The 19,060-nt window shown below is 31.9% G+C and overlaps 1 protein-coding gene across 1 annotated transcript in view; it reads left to right on the top strand.

Moving 5' to 3' along the window:
* LOC136985576 (asparagine--tRNA ligase, cytoplasmic-like) overlaps positions 1 to 19,060 on the top strand; it is a 64,677-nt gene that overhangs the window by 10,876 nt on the left and 34,741 nt on the right. Inside the window, exons 2-4 of the mRNA XM_067282893.1 lie at positions 3,651 to 3,733; positions 14,568 to 14,633; positions 15,289 to 15,471. Coding sequence (XP_067138994.1) covers positions 3,651 to 3,733; positions 14,568 to 14,633; positions 15,289 to 15,471 — 332 coding nt within the window. The remainder of the gene's footprint in view (positions 1 to 3,650; positions 3,734 to 14,567; positions 14,634 to 15,288; positions 15,472 to 19,060) is intronic.

The following is a 19,060-nucleotide window of genomic DNA, read 5'->3' as shown; positions in this document are numbered from 1 at the left end:
ATTTTGACACCAATCCTGACTCTTCCAGGTTGCATTTCCTCAAGACTGTTTTTGCATACAGATTGATCAGAGCAGGCGACAGGATACAACCCTGACGCATGTCTTTCCTGATCCACTTGAACCACTCTGCATTGGGTTCTGACAATGGCCTCCTGATTTTCATAAAGTGAGCGAATGAGCTGTTCTATTTCCATTTCACCTGCTATGCTAAAAGTTTTTGAAATTTATTTATACCATAGAATATACTCAATGCTTTCTTATAAATTAATACCAATTCAGCACTGAGCCCTTACATCATTCCACCACCACCATCAATTTTTTGGAAACTATATCAATAATCCTTCAGATTTTTGAAAAAAAGGCAGTTTGTCTTCATAATTTATATAGATATTAGCCAAGTTTTCGATCCTGTAAATCCCAATCTCCTTCTCTCAATTCTCAGAGATCACTTTGAAATTGATCCTGCTTATCAATCCTGGCTTAATTACTACCTCTGTTGTACCTGTAAAATTAAACTTGGCAATTTTGAATTTTTGGATTTCTCTCCCTTTTGAGGAATTCAGCAAGATTCCACTTTAAGCAGCCTCTATTTTTTCAGCTTATTTAAACAACATAGTTGGTCATATTGCTTTGCCTATATTATCCTATGCTGACGATTTTAAATTGATTAACCATGATTGTCAAGTCCTTCAGTCTAATCTACTCCATCTATCTTTCCTTTTAGAAAAAGTTAACCTAAAAATTAATATACAAAAAACTGTAATTATGTTTTTTTCACTTATTCATAATTCTATATTTACGATAATCTCATAACATGTTAATTCTTATAATGATGTTGGGATCATTTTTGATCTTAAACTTACTTTCAAAGGACATGTTGATAAGATTATTAAATCTCTAGCTATTCATCATGGAATACTTTGGTATTTTTGCAAAAACTATATCCTCAAAAACAGTCTTACAATCCATCTATTTTCCAATATTCAGTCTACTCGATTATTGTCTTCCAATATGGGCTATGGCTGCCTCATCCCATTTACAAAAAATTTTAAAAGAATTAGTTAAAATATTTCTTATTTTAAATAAACTCTCCAACCTTCATTTTACTCCTAATGCTAATGTGGCTAGGTCCAGATTGGGAATTCCCAGCTTTACTGAACATACCAAATACTTTGACCATTTACTTTTATACAAATACTTTCATGGTTCCATTCATTCCAATTGGCTGTACCTAAGAGTTCTTCCATGCATTACTTGTAACTAAACTTGTTTTTTTTTTACCCTATCTTTTAGGCTTTTCTTTCTTTCAGATCCTTTTTTTATTGGTCTATTCAGAATATGGACTTTGTAGAACAATCTCTACTTGAAGATTTTCTACATTTTAAACACATTTGTAAATGGTTACTTTATAATATATAATCTTTTGGTTTTTAGTATATTTTTTTAATCATGTGTATTGATTTTTATTCTTTATTTGTATTTTAATCTTTTGTTATGAGCATTATTTTTGGGGAGGGTATCAATTGTCTTTTGACATTTCCTTTTGTATATGCAATAAATAAATAAATAAATAAACCATATACCCCATTTTGTTTTTGGGAATGTCCACTTAAATTAATTCAAGATGAGAGTCCTTTTTGTGTTCAGAGTCCAATGTTATTGGATTACATATGCATTTGTTGGAAGATCTTTGTTACAGATATTTCACAAATCCATAAGACTGTGACACACTAGGCAATTTTTAAGGGAGACATGTTGCTAGGCGACAGAAAATCCTATCTCTTGAGCAATGGGAGAGCAGTTATTGGGGAGTCAAACCAATTTAACTTTAGGCAACAAAAAGTTTCCCTGTAGCTCACTGTAGTCAATGAGCACACACAGATTTATCACATGAGTACAGCTCTTGTTTAAAAAACACAAATAAAAATGAAGGATAGTTGCTTGTCCACAGTTGACGGGACATGGTGTTTAATTTAATACATGTAATGTGGTTAAGAATCAATTTACAGTATAACCACACTGTTAAAGAATATTATGACAAGGTACTCAAAGATACATGCTTTTGTGCTGTTAGCAGAAATTTATAATTAATGGGTAGAAATGCTGATTTTATGACTCCGGCAACTTGTCTCCTTGTGTGTCCGAATATTGGCAGATGTCAACAGGTTTTTGTCACTTGGAGACATGTCTCCTAGGGAGAAATCACCTGGTGTGTCACAGCCTACTGTGTCTGCAATAAACCAGTCTTACTCTGTAGACCTCTCATATAAAGCCACATTTTACAAAATTCAAACTTTCACTTTTATTTTCAACCAGGAAACAAGGTAAAGTATTTTCCTAGTGGAAGCAATCCACTAGTGCCATATGGTGGCAAGACAAAATATAAGATGAAGGTTTACAAGTAAATACAGTATAATCTCTGAATAGCAAGCGGACACCGTTGGGACTAAGAAGTTTGTCCACTATTCAGAGGTGCATTATGGCAGCTATACTGTATCTTAACCTAGTCATAATATAGTGAAGAATATGATGGATTATGAAAACATCAAATTTGTGTTAGGATTGTGAATATACTGAAAAGTATATGTAGCATATATAATTATTAAAATATATTTTTTCAGCTGTAAAAATCTTGTTTTAATTGAATCTCATTCGAATGTTGCCTAATCAAAATTGATACAGGGATTTGTCTTCTTTGTAGTTATTAAGTAGGTGTAACTTTTCGAACATTTTTGCTTTTTTTCAGTAATTGATTTATTAAAAATTACACTTTAGCCATCACAAAGCTTTAAAAATAGTTACGACAACAGCATTTGTTTTGGTGAAAGTTCAAAGGTCGTGTTATGAAGACAATTTGCCGACCATTTTAAAGTGTGAGAAGATATTCAGTTTTCTCACATTTATGACGTCATTTATGATCAAGTTTTTTTTCATTACTACTATACTATGGTTCTTCTCAAAGGAATGACTAACTTTGGAAAAGTTTATAATTTTTGGTATCATAAGCTTAATTCCAACAATAAGACAAAACTTTAATAACATTAATATGTACAGTATAATGATAAATGGTGATTGACAATTTAACCAGATTAAATTTCTCTAATAGATAAAGAATGTTATTCAACTTCTGATAACCAGCCCTCCTATTTTAAGCCAGTCTTTATTTGATACCTATGGTCAAAATTCATCATCTGAAAGAGTGTTTGAGTTGATTCATTGTTTTCATTTTAAAATATTTTGTACATAATTAATTCTTTCAGAATATTGAAGGGGGATATTGCGTTTTCATAAGGTTGATTATGGACAATGGCGTCTGTCCACTATTTAGAGATAAATATTATCAATGTCCTATTTGAAGGGTCTGGGGATTATAAAAATGTCTGTTAAGTAGAGGTGTCCACTATTTGGAAGTGTCCACTAATGGAGATTTCACTGTATTAAAAAAAATTTTGTTTTTGAGATTCTATTTTAAATACCTTAAATTGATTATGTCAAGATGATGTTTTGTACAATGTGATACTTCTATAAATTGAATGAAGTACCTTTATTTCCAATAGATTTAAAATGAAACTTAAATATGTCTAGATTGAAAGTTTAAATGTTAATTATATTCTTTTATGTTTTTACAAAATTGTATTTTTATCTTTTAGAAGAGCTATATACATCTGAAAAATTTGGCCATGATGAAAAAGGTGATGGATCAGAAAATAATCCGTTTAAAACTGTTCTTCAGGTGGGCATTTTAAGCTATTTGTTTAATAATTAAATTTAAAATTAATTTGTATTATCTAATTTGTAAGATATCATTTTCATGTACTAACTTGTATGTAATCTAATTTACAAATGATAAATGATTCAATAATTATTTTTCATTTGTAAATTATATTAATATGATTCATACAATAATAATTATTAAAATGTTTATTTAAAACTTTATAATTGTTTTACTATATTAATATTTGGTAAAACATCATTTGTATGATGATAATTTTCTTGATGTACATGCATCACAGAATAATCAGTAAAAATTCTGTAATTATGTTCAGATTTTAATTTTAGTAAGTTTAAATTATATAATATATAAAATTAGTTTTAAAAATAGTTACTGATGAATTACTTGATAAAAAAAAAAGTTAAATTATCTTAATAAAGTACATTTTTCCACTATTAAATTTATAATATGGATTATTTTTCCTTTAACATTTTACTGGTTAGTATGGCTAATCCTAGTCTGGATTACTGAAAAGAATATTTAATAAAGATACTTTAATTATGATTATTGAACTACAGTTTGAAAAAAATTGTAAACCTATAAATTCCCACTGTCGTTCATTTGCTAGGCTGTCTGTCCTTTAACCTTGAGAACAGAGAAGCTTAGATAGATGAAAGCTCAGACCTAATATGGAAAGGTTAGGGGCATGAGGTCCCAGTTAACTATATACAAACTTTTTTTCGTGAATACTCAGGATATATTATCTTCGTAATTGAAGTTTTAGAGCTATTTACAAAAAATATAATATTTTTGAGTCTATCTTAATCCTTTTACATCACCACAGAAGTAACAGTTAACATGGTTTTTTTTTTGAAGACAATACTTCTTAAAAACAAAGGTAAAAACAGGTAAAAAATCCACAATGTTAAAAATGATTGAGTGTCAGCCTTTTTCTGTAGGATCTAACACCTTTTACATTAAAACCACGAATTCTTCTCACCATGTTCTCCTTATCGATTCTTAAACTGCTTCTGGCTCTGTAGTGGTAGTGATGTAAAAGGATTAAGATAGACTCTAAAATATTATATTTTTTGTAAATAGTCTAAAACTTCAATTACGTATATACAAACTTCTGATGCAAATCGGAAGTTATGTTATTTCAATTCAAAAATTTCCTTTGAAAGGAGTTAGATATATGACCGGCATGACTTTCAAGGAATGCAAAATTTCTTTATGATGGTTGTGCAGTCTTTAAAAAATTATTTTTAAAAATGTGCCAATCTATTTCAAAAAGATAAACTTTTTAGAATTTTTGACTAACTTTTTCATTATTATTATTATTATGTTGGGTTAAGTGAGATATACTCGATTAACACCGGTGGCTGTGTACCATGCCGGACCAAAGTCAAGGTATAGTAACCAAGACAGAAATTAAAGAAGTGTATCAGTGTGTGTGTCTGTATTCAGGAATTTTCTCACAATATGACATGTATTCAATATAGTAGCCTTCTGTAGTGTGATGTATGTGTTTCTATTCAATTGTAATGTGCCCAGGCTTTTGTGTAGTGTGTGTGATATAACACCTGTCGAGAAGAGAACAACAGATACAATAAGCACCCTATCCATCCTCCACAGATGCCTTATTTCCTGGGCGAGTTCTGTGTACTTGCTGACTTTTTCAGTGCATGTTTTGTACATTGTGAGTGTTTGGAATGGATATGTCTATAATGTATGTGATTTTATTGTGTTTGTCAATGAGTGTGATGTCTGGTCTGTTGTGGTAAATTGTTTTATCTGTGATTATGGCTCTGTCGTAGTACATTTTGTGCATGTTGTTTTCCAATACTGTCTGCGGAATGTATTTGTAGTATGGTTCATGGATGTCTACTAATGTGTGTTTCTTTGCAAGCTCTTGGTGTATTATATTTGCTACTTGATTATGTCTGTGTAAATAATCTGTCTGTGCCAAGAGCTTGCAACCAGAAGTGATGTGTTGTATAGTTTCTGGCATGATGTGACGTTTTCTGCATGAGTCATTTGTGAGTGTTGTATCTTTGAGTATGTGTTATCTGTAGTTTTTAGTACTTATGACCTGACCTGTGTGACAATCATGAATCCTTCCATCTCCCCAAAGAGGCATCCCTGAGCTAACCAGCTGTTTGACGCAGTTTTGTCAACAAAATCCTGGGCCAGATCATAAGGATGCCTGCCATGGAGTGCCTTTCGAGCCCACGATTGCTTAATGGTGTCTATGCTTTTTATATGTTGTGATGTGTCCATATGATGTGAGTGTAAGTTTAATGGTGTGTTATTTGAGTCTGCTAGAGTTACTGCTTTATGTAATTGTGATGTTTCTTGTTTAATGTAGAAAAACTCTCGCAGTGACTGTATTTGTTTGTAGTGAAGGTTAACTATGTCAATCAGGCCACGTCTGCCATCTTTACGTGGAAGGGTTAATCTTTCTGTGGCAGATTTAGGATGATGTTGTGATGCTTAGTAAATGTTGTTCTTGTTTTCCTTTGGAGTTGCTCAAGATCTGTGTGAGTCCAATGTATAACTCCAAAAGAATATGTGAGTACTGGGATGACATATGTGTTTATTGCTTTAACTGTGTGTTTTGCATTTAACTGTGTTCTGAGAATAGCATTTAACCTACTTTGGTATTCTTTAATTAATCTTTGCTTTATTTGTGCATGTTCTGTTAGTTTGGCCTGTTGGAATCCTAAATACTTGTAGAACTCACCCTCTTTCCATGGATTCAATGACATCTCCATTTCCAAATGCAAAATCTTCTTTCTTCAGGATTCCTTTTTCTATGTGAAGTGTTTTGCATTTGTCTAGGCCAAATTCCATTTGTATGGTCCTTGGTGTATGAATGTATGGTTTGTAGGAGTTGATGAAGTTGTTTTTGTGTGGATGCATAAAGTTTTATGTCATCCATGTACATGAGATGTGACAGTGTAAACTGTGTTGTTTTTTCATGTCTGATAATGTAGCCATATTGTGTGTTGTTTAACATGTTGGATAATGGGTTCAGGGCTAGGCAGAACCAGAGAGGACTCAAGGAATCTCCTTGAAAAATTCCTCGCCTAATAAAAATTTGGTTTGTTTGTATGGAAGTGTTATGAACCCTGAGATGTAGTGTTGTTCTCCAGTGCTGCATAGTGTTTTGAAAGAATGCAATGAGTGATGGATGTATTTTGTACATGTGTAGAATATGTAGCAGCCAACTGCGTGGAACGCTGTCGAATGCTTTTCTGTAGTCTATATAAGCCATGTGTATGTTTCTGTGTTGTTTGTGTGCTTGCCGTAGAATGACTGAATCTATGAGTAACTGTTCTTTGCATCCCCTGTGATTTCTACGGCAACCTTTTTGTTGTTCTGTTAGAATGTTGTGTTTTTCAATATGTTTGTATATTTTGTTTGCGATACAGGATGTCAATAATTTGTAGAGTGTTGGAAGACATGTAATTGGTCTGTATTGTGTGGGGTCTGTGGTATTGTTGTTTTTAGGTTTCATGTAGGTGATGCCCTGAGTAAGAAAATTTGGCATGTCTTGTGGATTGATGATAATGTGTGTTAGGTGTTTAGCTAGTTCCTGGTGCAGTGATGTGAACTTTTTGTACCAGAAATTGTGAATGTTGTCTACACCAGGTGTCTTCCAGTTGTGTGTTCTGTTAACAGTGTATTGGAAATCATGTATGTCTATTTCAGCACAGGGCATAGTTGGTATGTTGTGCAAGTTTCTGTTCTCCTCCTCGATCCAGCCTGCATCAGCATTGTGCGTGACAGCACTGGACCAAAGAGAAGACCAATATGTTGTGAGTTCTTCTTCTGTTGGTGTGCCACTGTGCTGTGTATCAGTGTTTGCTTTGTTATTAATTTGTCTGTAAAGAGTTTTTCATTGTTTGTAAATAATTTATTTTGTTGTTTTCGTAGTGTACATGTTTTGTATCGTTTGAGTCTACGTGCTTTGGCAGCAAGTTTTTGTTTTAGTGTATCAATGTATTCTGTAATGCGTGTGTTGTGATGTTCATGTTTTGTATGTGTTTTTATTTTCTTGAAAATGTTTTTGAGCTGTTTCCTTAATTTGGGTGTTATGTTGTTTTTAGTGTATTGTGTCAGCCTGCCTAATTGCTGTCTAATGTCATTTATTTGTATTTCTATTCTTCTCTGCCAGGCAGGCTTGTGATAGTATTGTGTTTTCTGTGTATTTGTCTGTGACTGTACTTTCAGTCCATGGTGTGTCACTACTGTGACTGCCCCAGCATAAACTAATGTATGAATGTCTGCGAGTGTAGAAATTGAATTAATGTAGTGTGGTATTAAGTGAGTGTTTACCAGTGGCGTGCCGTCATTGGAAGCGATGGAAGCGCCGATTCCACCTTCCAATGACCTTCCCTTGAATTTTATAAAATATAAATTTTCATATTTTAAGGTACTTTGAATTAATTAAAATTAATATTTTATTATAACTGCATTATGTATCTTTTACAAATTTCTATACTACATGTGAAAAAAAAACGATAAGATTGCTATTGTATATTCGAATAATTCGGTGGCGGAAGGAATGTCGAAACCGGGTCAGTCTCCAATCAGCCAGATTATATAGGCATTAGCACATGCAGTTTACAGTGCACCAACCTCACCCGGTTTAGCTGGTAGAAGCGACACACTCGTAAAGAGTACAGCTTTATATCCCGGAGTGGTTGTGGGCTGTTATCCGCCTGCCTGTCTACTTCCAAGCAGCCAGATTATAGGCATTGGCGCATGCGCTTTACATAGCACAAACGTCACGGTTTAGCTGGTAGAAGCGACACACGCGTAAAGAGTACGCGACTTTATATCTCGGAGCGGTTGTGGGCTGTTAGCCGCCTGCTAGATATTCGGCCACCCTCGCCCGATTATGTGAATCACGAGCAGACTAGATCAACGGCGGGCAACCCCTGGCCCGCGGGCCAGCTACGGCTCGCGAAAAGTTTCTATCCGGCTCGCGAGATCTTTAATAGATTATTAAATTGGAAAAATAACTAATTAAAAATAACTAATTAATAGTTATTTTTCCAATTCTTTGTAATTTTCGAAAACGATAAGAGAAATAAATGTAGTAATTAACTTTTTATTTATTTATTTCATATTTGCAGACTAAAAAAATTACGAGTCACAAGAAGGCGTCAATTAACTACTACGGCGCGGAAAAAAAACGTAAAATTTATTCTGGCCCATGTTATAAAAAGGGTTGCCCACCCTAGACTAGATTTATAACAACCCAACCGATAGGAGTTTACTGGCACGTTTTTATGATAGTTCTGTATAGTTGACGGGAGTTTAAAAAAACTCCATTAAAATATTTGATATATTTATTCTGCGTTTATTCCGCTCTCCCATCTTATATTACTTACGGATTTCGATGTTAAACCGGTAATATTACGATTTAGTATGTCCCATCTGTAAGGGGATGCAGAAAAAACGTGTACAATTCTAGTACAGTGTTAAAAATTAACTGTTACTTTGGCAGCATCATTTACAACCAAATTTAATGAATGAGACGTACAGTACATACAATGGTACAAAAAAAAAAGCTCTAGAATTTATTTTCCTTAAATTTACGATTTATATATCCGTTGTCATAAAAATTTGTCTTTCCACTGTTTTCCCAAGACTACAGATATTCAGGTACAAAGTAACTGGTTTCGACTTATTTCTACTTAAGAAGTGAGTAAATAATTAAGAGATTAGGGAATGGGGACATAAATAAAACCCTGTTGAAAGAGCCAGAATTTTACTTCAACAAAAGCTTAACAGAACCAATCACTCGCTCAGTACAGTGGGAAACTGATTTCCGTGTACACCTGGTATTAAAACGAATTAGTTAGAAAACGAATGACTATTAAGTTTAACATAGATTTTTACAGCTACGGTGAGAAACGTTTAAAATTTACAACAGCCCTGTGGCGTCCTTTGAGATATACTAGTGATGCGACAAAAGAGGCATTTGACATTGACCGGTATCGGCACCCTCGGGATTTGGCACGCACACACTCACTACACACCTACCTGGACCGGCACTAGTTCCATCCATTAGCTACTCGTATCAAGATATTTGACTAAGTGGATTGTTTTAAGATTTAAAAAGTAAAGACTATTTTATGTTATTTTTATGTACGTTTCTTTACAAAGCTATATTTTAATTATAATTTTCTTTAAAAGTATATTAATACAATTGAACAATACATTGTACCAGGTATGTATATCCATCGCACATTTTATTTCACCGAGTAAGTTTTTATAATTTATTTTTAATTTTAGCCCTTATATCGTGGCTAGCGATTCAGAATGTAATTGTGATATTAAAAATACATTTAGAGAAGTCTACAGTTTTTACTGGCTTATCGAACAAATGAATACGAATGGACCCTAGACCAGTGATTCTTAACAGGGGGCCGCGGCCCCTGGGGGTCCATAAGAAGTTTGCCGGGGGCCGCCAAATTATGCAAAATTTCCTTCAGAATATAATAAAAAGAAAATTGATGTATAATCCGAATATCGTATTGAAAAGTGAAATAAGAAAGATAAAGTTTTCCTATTTAGTTTTTATTTATTTATTTTGTATTTCTTCCTACATACAACTTTGTTAGTACAGAAGAAATAAATGTAAATATGCTACTTACACCGCAGTATTTACTTCTTTTATTCCAAAGCAATTTTAAGAAACTATTAATGCTTGGAATTTTAAAAATAATTAGGAAAAATAGTAGGCTTTGAAAATTTAAATATTTTTGCAAAAGTTATGCAAAATCCTTACCACAAGTGGGCGTTTTAGTTTTAGTTTAGTTTTAGCATCGACATTGGATCGATTTATCGACATGTTTCTTATTTTATTTTCTGTTAAAAATTAATGAGTTTTCATGTTTAATTGTGAAGTTTGAATGTTATTTAAATAGATAATGAAATAATAAAGTTATGATTTACATTTATTATATAAAAAATAAAGCAATAATAAAAAAATCAATTTATTATAGATAAATTATCAAATTATCAAATATAAATTATTATTAAAAAATGGGGGTCACAAAAAATTATGAAATATTTGGTGGGCGGCGAGTATAAAAAGGTTAAGAACCACTGCCCTAGACCATCACTGACGCGCAATTAACTGATTGCCCCTGGAAGTCGGCTTCTTACAGAAACACAGCTTCCCTGTCATCAAATGTCACGGCACGCCACTGGTGTTTACATAATTTAGTGTTTTTCCTACTTCCTTTGACGTGTTGATTTTTGGTATTCGTGGTCGTTGTGTGGATCTGTACTTGTATATTTAGTGAGTGTTTCCTGAAATATAAGTGAGAGCGTATTAACTAAATTCATGTCTATGTTATCAGTGATGGATGAAAGAGTGTCTGTAGTATCATTAGTGGTAATTGTTGTATGTGTTATTATCAATGCTTGTTACTGGATTATCCTGACAGGTTACATGATCTTCATTAATGTTAGATGTTTCTGTCTGTTGATGTATTTGATCAGCAACCTGTTGTTTGATAAGTTCAAGTGTTGTTTGTGGAATAAGGTTGTTGTGTATAATTGTTCTTTTTTGATCAACAACCCTTGGTTTGGTGACAGTGAGGTGAGGATATTGTTGTGTGAATTTATGGTGTAGTTGTTGTCTGTATGCTGTCATGTTTGTTTCGAGTTTTGTGATGGTGTAATAAGTACGGATGATAAACTCGTTCATTTCTACTGTCCATTTCATCCGTTGGCGTGGTTTTCCAGCCTTTGTGGTCTGTGGATGCATTGCCACAGAAACACCAAGGCTGGGTTGGCTCCTCACATCTGTTGAGGGCATTGCAGTAGCCATGCTTGGGCCGGTGCTGCTTTTGCCACCGGTAATCAGGAGAGACTGTGGCCTATTTTTCGAACGTGAGCCTCTGCCTAACCCACGAACGTGGACCTTGTTAACCCGGGCGATGTCCGAGCCGGTATCACACTTTGATCTAGTTATCACCATAATAAATATCTCCACAGAATGTGGGTGTGGTCACTCTTAGCTTCATTTCTCCCCATAGACCTTACTGGCATGGGTGTCCCTACCAGGAGCTTATGCTCCAGCCTGCATTGCCCTATGGATCAGTAAAATTACTGGGCTCTCCCACCACGACCAGGTGGTGACCACGGGAGAGTTATTATTATTATTATTATTATTATTATTATTATATATATACCATATTTACTCAAATATAAGACAATCTCACATATAGGATGAAGTGTGATTTTAAAGATCAAAATAAAGAAAATTAGTTTTATTAATACAGTTCTAATTTTATTTCATTTAATCATAAGTAAAACATCAAATGAATGTAAATGCACACATTGTCCTGCAAAAATTACTAGCATTTTAAAGTTTAAGGAAAAATCTTGTAAAATCGACAACATAATTTGTTCATATAAAGCTGGACAATTGGAAACCTTTTTTGCCACTTGAATCCACTCTCCGTCAAATACACTTGAGTTTTTCTGAATAATCATCTGTTTTCATGTGGGAACAGATAAAACTTATATCCAGCTTCCATGTGATTTTGGAATTCAATTCAAAAGCTTTGCTATTCATCTTTATTCCTGACAATATACAAGAATGATTCAAACAACCCAGATAAAATACTTATGTTTTTAAATACAAGAGGGTAAGCATACAGTAAAAAATGTGAGTACATGGTTTACAAAAATTATTTGCAAAAATGCAAAGAATCTTTTTCTCGCACGTATAGGATGACCTAGGATTTTGAAGCTGCGATAAATGAATTAAAACCTTGTCTTATATGCGAGTAAATACGGTGTATATATATAATAAATATTAATGTTGAAATATATTATGAAAAATAAAGTAAAATAATGTGTATAAAATGATGATAAAACATCTGTTTAGCTATTTATTTAAGACAATTCAGAAAAAATTTTAAATGCAGTTTATTAATTTACAAGTTTTCCTTGTGGGAACAAATGAATATTTTGTTTAAATTTGAGCTGACATGAAGATTCATCCATTAAATAGTTTCAAAAAAATGTGTTTTAAAATAATACTGGATTTTATTTTTCTGTTCTTTTTAATGCTTGATTTTGGTTTTTTTAAAATCAAAACCACGATTCTCATATTCTATAAATATATGGTACAGGTACTCCTCACTTTACGACCTATCTGCTTAACAACCACTCACACTTACGATCAATTGAGTTTCAACCTGTAATTCGGGGAATCCCTTTCTCAGCTTGAGTTTTGGTCAGTGGCGAATGGTGACATGCGCACTAAGCGAACTGTAATAGGCTTGCACATACTATAATAGGCTAATAGCGTACTATAATAGTCTTTTTTATGAATAAATTTGAAGTTTGTTGCGTAATTTGTATAATTTTACAACGATCCTATATTCCCGGTGCAAGCTCCTCACTTATCGACCAATTCACTTAACGACATAGTTGTCGGAACGGAACTCGGTCATAAAGTGAGGAGTACCTGTACATAAAAACTTCTTTTTATTAAAAAAAGTAGTAGCAATCATTATTAAATAAAATTATTGTCAATAAAAATTTAAAGCATTATTCAATTCTTTGCTACTGTTTTGCATATCAAAATGAAGTTATGAAATTAAATGAAGAACATTACTTTCTTAAAATGGTATCTTCTTAAAATTACTATTTATCTGATATTTCTCTCTCTCTCTCTCTCTCTCTCTCTCTCTCTCAGTCTCTCTCTCTCTCTCTCTCTCTCAGTTGTAATTTGGTTAAAATCTTATTTGATTTGAACTAAAATGATTGAGAGCTTAGTTGCCATTTTATAAACATTCTTTAAACTCACTCTCAACAACAGTTAAACCAAATCTATTTCATTGAATTCAAAACTGGTTTTATGCACATGAAACAAATATGAATATACCTAAGGCAATTTTAAATCTTAAACTTGGTTTAAACCTTTAGCTTTAGTAGAACAGATTATTGCTGTTTAGGTTTCAAACTTAGAAATTTTTGCATTGTTTAAATTGCACTGAAAAATTTATTTCAAAATAATGTGATTGTTTTTTGTTTTATTTTCTGACATAAAATGTCTATTCTTATTTGAAGATGAATCATAAGGAATTTGAAAATATTTGTTATGGAAAATAAAACCTGTATTACCAAACAATCTTCCAGATTATTCATTGTGTTATAATACAGCCCAATAAATAATCTAGCAGATCATTTGGTAGTATAAGTGTATTGGGTGATGTTTATGTTCACTTAAAATAAACTTGTTAAAAAAAGCAAATTCTACTTTTTTATTTATTTGCGCTTTATGCTTTATTTACATTACCGTATTTTCCGGCGTATAAGATGACACCCGACGTATAAAACGACCACCAACTTTTGAGAAGATTTTCCTGGGTTAAAAAGTCGTCTTATACACCGGAAAATACGGTAATTAAAACTGTCTATATTGTTTTAACAGTAAAGCATGTGTTAAATTTTGCTGCATTCTAGTCTCTATTCATTTAATTCAGAAATGTTTAAATTATTTCAATATAAAGTTTTTTTTATTAATTTAAGTAGAATTTTAGATTAAGATAAAAAGTTTTTTTTTCATGAAGTTTATGTTAAATTTATAAAATATAGATTACTTTTAACAGAAACTGTATCTAATTCTTAAAAGTCCTTGATTAAAAAATGTAAAAAATAAACATTTTTTTTGGCATGTATTAGAGCAATTGAATAAAATTAAATCAAATATTTATCTTTGAAAAGTTTTCTTTTGTATTTAATAAAAAAATTTAAGATTATCAAGAAACTTTTAATATTGAAATTATTTAACAGAACTTTTTATACTTTATAGGCACTAAGGTATGCAGGAAAAGAACCATTTCCTACCATTTATGTTGATGGTAAAAGTGATGATAAGGTATATTATCTATAAATATAAATAAATTATTAAATTGAATACTTATCTTATAAAATTTGATATCTAAATATAATAATAAACATAAACAAAATCAAATTTGATTTTAATTTCTCAATTTAATTGTGTGTTTGAGAATAAAAATAATATCTTGTTTTATAGAAGTCATTGTGGTATTCAATATTTTGGGAATAAATTTAATTTACGTGCTTATTTATAAATTTAATTCACCTTCAGAAATTTACATCTTAATAACAGTTTTATTTTTATAATGCATTTTTGAAAATTAAATTGAATTAAACTGTAATCTAAGAGAAAGAAGTCTATTATTGTATTTTTATTTTAATAATTCAGTGTAAGGAAGTAAATAAATTGATATAAATATGATTATCCATAATTTATACAGATTTAGGTTTAAAGACTTTATTAAAATTTTAATCAAAAAAATATGACAATGTAATAAAATTTGGTCATAGCAAAAGATGATCATAAAAGCTTATTGAAAGGTTATTACAATTTATTATTGAATATAAATGCTGATGATAATCGATTGGATCTATAGATTTAATTTTTATTCAGAAATTTAAAGTTATAACTACACATATATGTAATAAAAATTTTTATTGCATCATTCTAAAACTAAAAATTTTTTTTAAAGCAGTGGGATGTTGTTTCTCAATCTCAGTTTAAAAAAGTCAGAAAGATATGGATTCGTGAACATCATAAAAATGCAGAAAAGGCAAAAAAAGATGCAGAAGATATTGAAAGAAGAGAAAAGAACTTAGAAGAAGCTAAACAAATAATTATTAAAGAAGATAAGAACCTACCAGAAGCAATTCAAGTAAATATATTTTATAAAAATTAAAAAAATTGTGTTTAAGAATGAATCTCAACAGTAATGCAAAGAAAAAAATCAAACAATAATTTGTTTTTGCCAGAAATGTAGTTGAATGACTAGGTTTAATAAATTACCAAATTCTAGATTTGAAAATTTAATCTTAAACGAATTACATAAATTAATTCATTATTTTTTTTCTTTTTGAAAAAATGTGATTTTATAGAATTAATAAAATTAATAATATAAATGAAAGTTAATAACAACAGTAGTAATTAATTTATTTTTGACTTCATTTTTTTTTCTAGTATTAATATTTTTTCATTTGTTATATAGAACTGTAATTTATTATTAATTATTTGTTAGTTTAATTAATTTCTTATTCAGAATTTGCTTATTGTAATCTCTTTGGAACTCATATATTGATAAGTTATTGTCATCACTGATAACAATAACTGAATGATAACATTAAGTGTCATAAGCAAATAAACCTATAAAATGTTTCTTTATCTGAAAAAAATGATAATTATGACTACATTCTGATTACAATAAACAACAAGGAACTTGCTAATTTTGGTAACATTATTTATGATTGCAGTAAGAAGATTCTACTGTCATTTGTTAGATTAACAAAAACCAAAAGTTTTGAAACTTATTATTATTTGAATTACAAAATTATATATTAATGTGCTCTGCTTAGTTACCAGATACTGTTATGTTTTGCATCTAGTCATAAGTTGTAATTAGATATATGCCTCAAGAAAGCATTGATCTAAATTAGTACAGGTTTACTCAGAGAGAATGCTTTGATTTTATGTGGCCATTGTAGCTAAGTCAGTGGTTGTGGAGAAGTCTAACCTATACCTGTGATAGAGTAACTCTTTAAGTTTTGTTTCAAATAATGTGATATAGTTATTATCATGGTAGTCTGGCAGATGTAGCTATGTGGAAGGTGGCAATTACTGCAGTGCAGAAAGCTCTCTGCTTGTACAATTTTCAAGTTTTGATCATGTATGACAATGTAGTGATATTTTCATTCAAATTTGGGAGTAACTCACTACCTATGTCTTCCATCAGGTAGTGATATTGGCAATATAAAATGAAGGGTTGTATTTACAAGGACAAAAGTCCAAGCTGGTTACTTGTTTCAGTATAGATTGTGGAGAATGTGAGGAAGACCTAAGAGTGCAGGCCTAGAAAACCATGTAGTGAACAAGCAGGAAGCTACAATTATCACAGAGAACCATTTGGAAGTTATGCTGCAGGTTAAGCATGAAACCATACAAACTGCAGTTGCCCCATGCCTTGAAATCTGGTAACCAAGTAATGCAGTTTAACTTTGCATCTGATATGTAACTGAACATGGAAGATCACAGTTTGCTGATCACTTAGTTTTTATCAGTAAGACAATGTTTTATCTTAGTGAAAAGGGGAACATATGCTTACTTATGGGAAACAATGTACTCTCATGAAAAAATTGAATAGTAGACACTGTGAAAAGGTAATGTTTTCTGTATAATAAGAAACAAGGTGCATGAACCTTTTTTTTTTTTTTTTTGAAGAACTATGATTATAAGTGGAACTTTTCTGGATATGTTACAAATTGACTGATTCTGACAACTACTACTCCAATTGCATGGCTGCAGCCAGTGATGTGTCTCTCAAATGACTGTTCATATTGCCAGGCCTTATGGCCTGTGACTGTCACTGGAGGGCTCCATCAAAGATAGTGTACAGTATATCCCTCATTTTCCAACAGGTATACCAGAGCTGAAGACTTGCTACATAAAGCAATTGCTTCTGTCACTATGGATTTTTGCAATGAATATGGGAGGAGTTGGATTATTGGTTAGAAGTGTTCCACATCACCAAAGAGAGAGACATATTGAGTTTGTGTAAAATATGTCTGAAACTTGGACTCTATCATCAAATAAATATTAGACTTCTTCATTGGTATTACTCTTCTTACAGTAGCTGTGTAAAATCAGAGCAATCCTTTTGAATTACTTTGTATTAGTTAGTTCATGAAGTTTGGTCCAAGAGGTCTTTCTTTCAATAAAAGCAATGAAATTAGGCCTAAAGTAATATTGTACGAATAGACTTTGAAACTGTAGTATGAGTTACTGAAACTGAAGAATGTTTTCAGTTATACAACACTTATTAACTTTCAACCCTTTTTTATTATATAATGATTAAGGTCCAGATTTTTGGGTGCAGTTTTAGAATGGATTGGGTGCTTTTAAATGCTGTATTATTAAGACAAAAACCAACAACATGTACTATATTTACAAACTACATAATTGTTTATTGCAATTTAGACATAAAGATGAGCATTGTAATTTACAACAGTAACCATTTCAATGTTCTTAAAAGTGAAGTTTTCTTGTTTGGAGGATAGAATGTCTTTATATAAGGAAAAAGATTTTTTACGTCGACCAAGACTACGGGGACATGTTTTGGTTTTACTCAGAATTCTAGTTCAGTGTAATCCAGAATATTTTTCAAATTGGGATTTTTTGATAAACTAGATTTGAGTTTGTCCAGAGCAAAACCATCCAGTATATCAAGTGCCTAACTTACAACATTCCACTGATCCCGCATTTCAGTTTCACATCTTTCCAGCTTGTTGATTTTATCCACCAAGAGCTTGTATGAATGCACGGAGTAGAGTTCTGTGGTCACTACTGGATCAGCAATCAGTTTCTCAACACTGTCGACGGCTGCAAAATCACCAGGAGGAAGTTCGTTGATAAATGCATTAATTTTCTTGAAGTTCTCTTAGTAGAATACCACATTGTTTATTTAAGACCCCCAACGGATGACCAGATATTAGAGTTCGTTGAGTTCATATTTTCAAGTTGGTAAATTTTGAACAACATTGGTTGTATGTAGTACCTGGTCAGTGGTGCAACAAGAATGTTCAGCACGTACCGTTTTGTGGAATCCGTTGTTTCTTCCAGTATAAACATTACAGGATTGTCTCCAACAACGTCCAGTTGCCCCTATAAATATATGCTCGAAATTCCTCCTTTTTTGTTTGCCTTCTCTATGCTTTTACAAACTTGTGTCGCCTGATTTTCGTTTCTTGGTGTTTCACATCAACCGAAATCACATAATCGCAAATGGAACAGCAAAGAACTTTTCCATCTGTGCATACGCCTTCATGTTTAAACTTATTTATTAAAATGTTCAGTTTAGATGCAGACAATTTTGCCATTTTCTAATATCGCTGACACTGAACAAAGGAAATTGGAACTGTTGTGCTCACAAGTCAGGGTAAGGTGACCTGAATACAGAATTTTCTAGATTATTCTTTTCATAGAAAAGAAAACATGTGTTGAGGATTTTCAGTGAATCTGTTTACATTCTTAAAACAACCCTAAGGCTTAGTTGTTTAGTCCAGAAAATTCCATTTTGCCCCCTTTTCTCTCAACAAAGGAAGAGAGTAAGCTAATTATTGTATTTCTTTTTCCCTCAGCATATGTGGTCTGGTTCAATGAATTTGTTTTTTCCCCCTCAAGTGAATGAATAAAAACCACCAAAAAAAGAGATAATTGGCAACATATTCTTAAAAAATGTAAAAAAGGGGAGAAGC

Source organism: Centruroides vittatus, unplaced genomic scaffold (assembly GCF_030686945.1).
Source record: "Centruroides vittatus isolate TY-2023 unplaced genomic scaffold, ASM3068694v2 contig_971, whole genome shotgun sequence".
Lineage (NCBI taxonomy): Eukaryota > Metazoa > Arthropoda > Arachnida > Scorpiones > Buthidae > Centruroides > Centruroides vittatus.
This window is presented reverse-complemented; position numbering and strand designations above follow the sequence as displayed.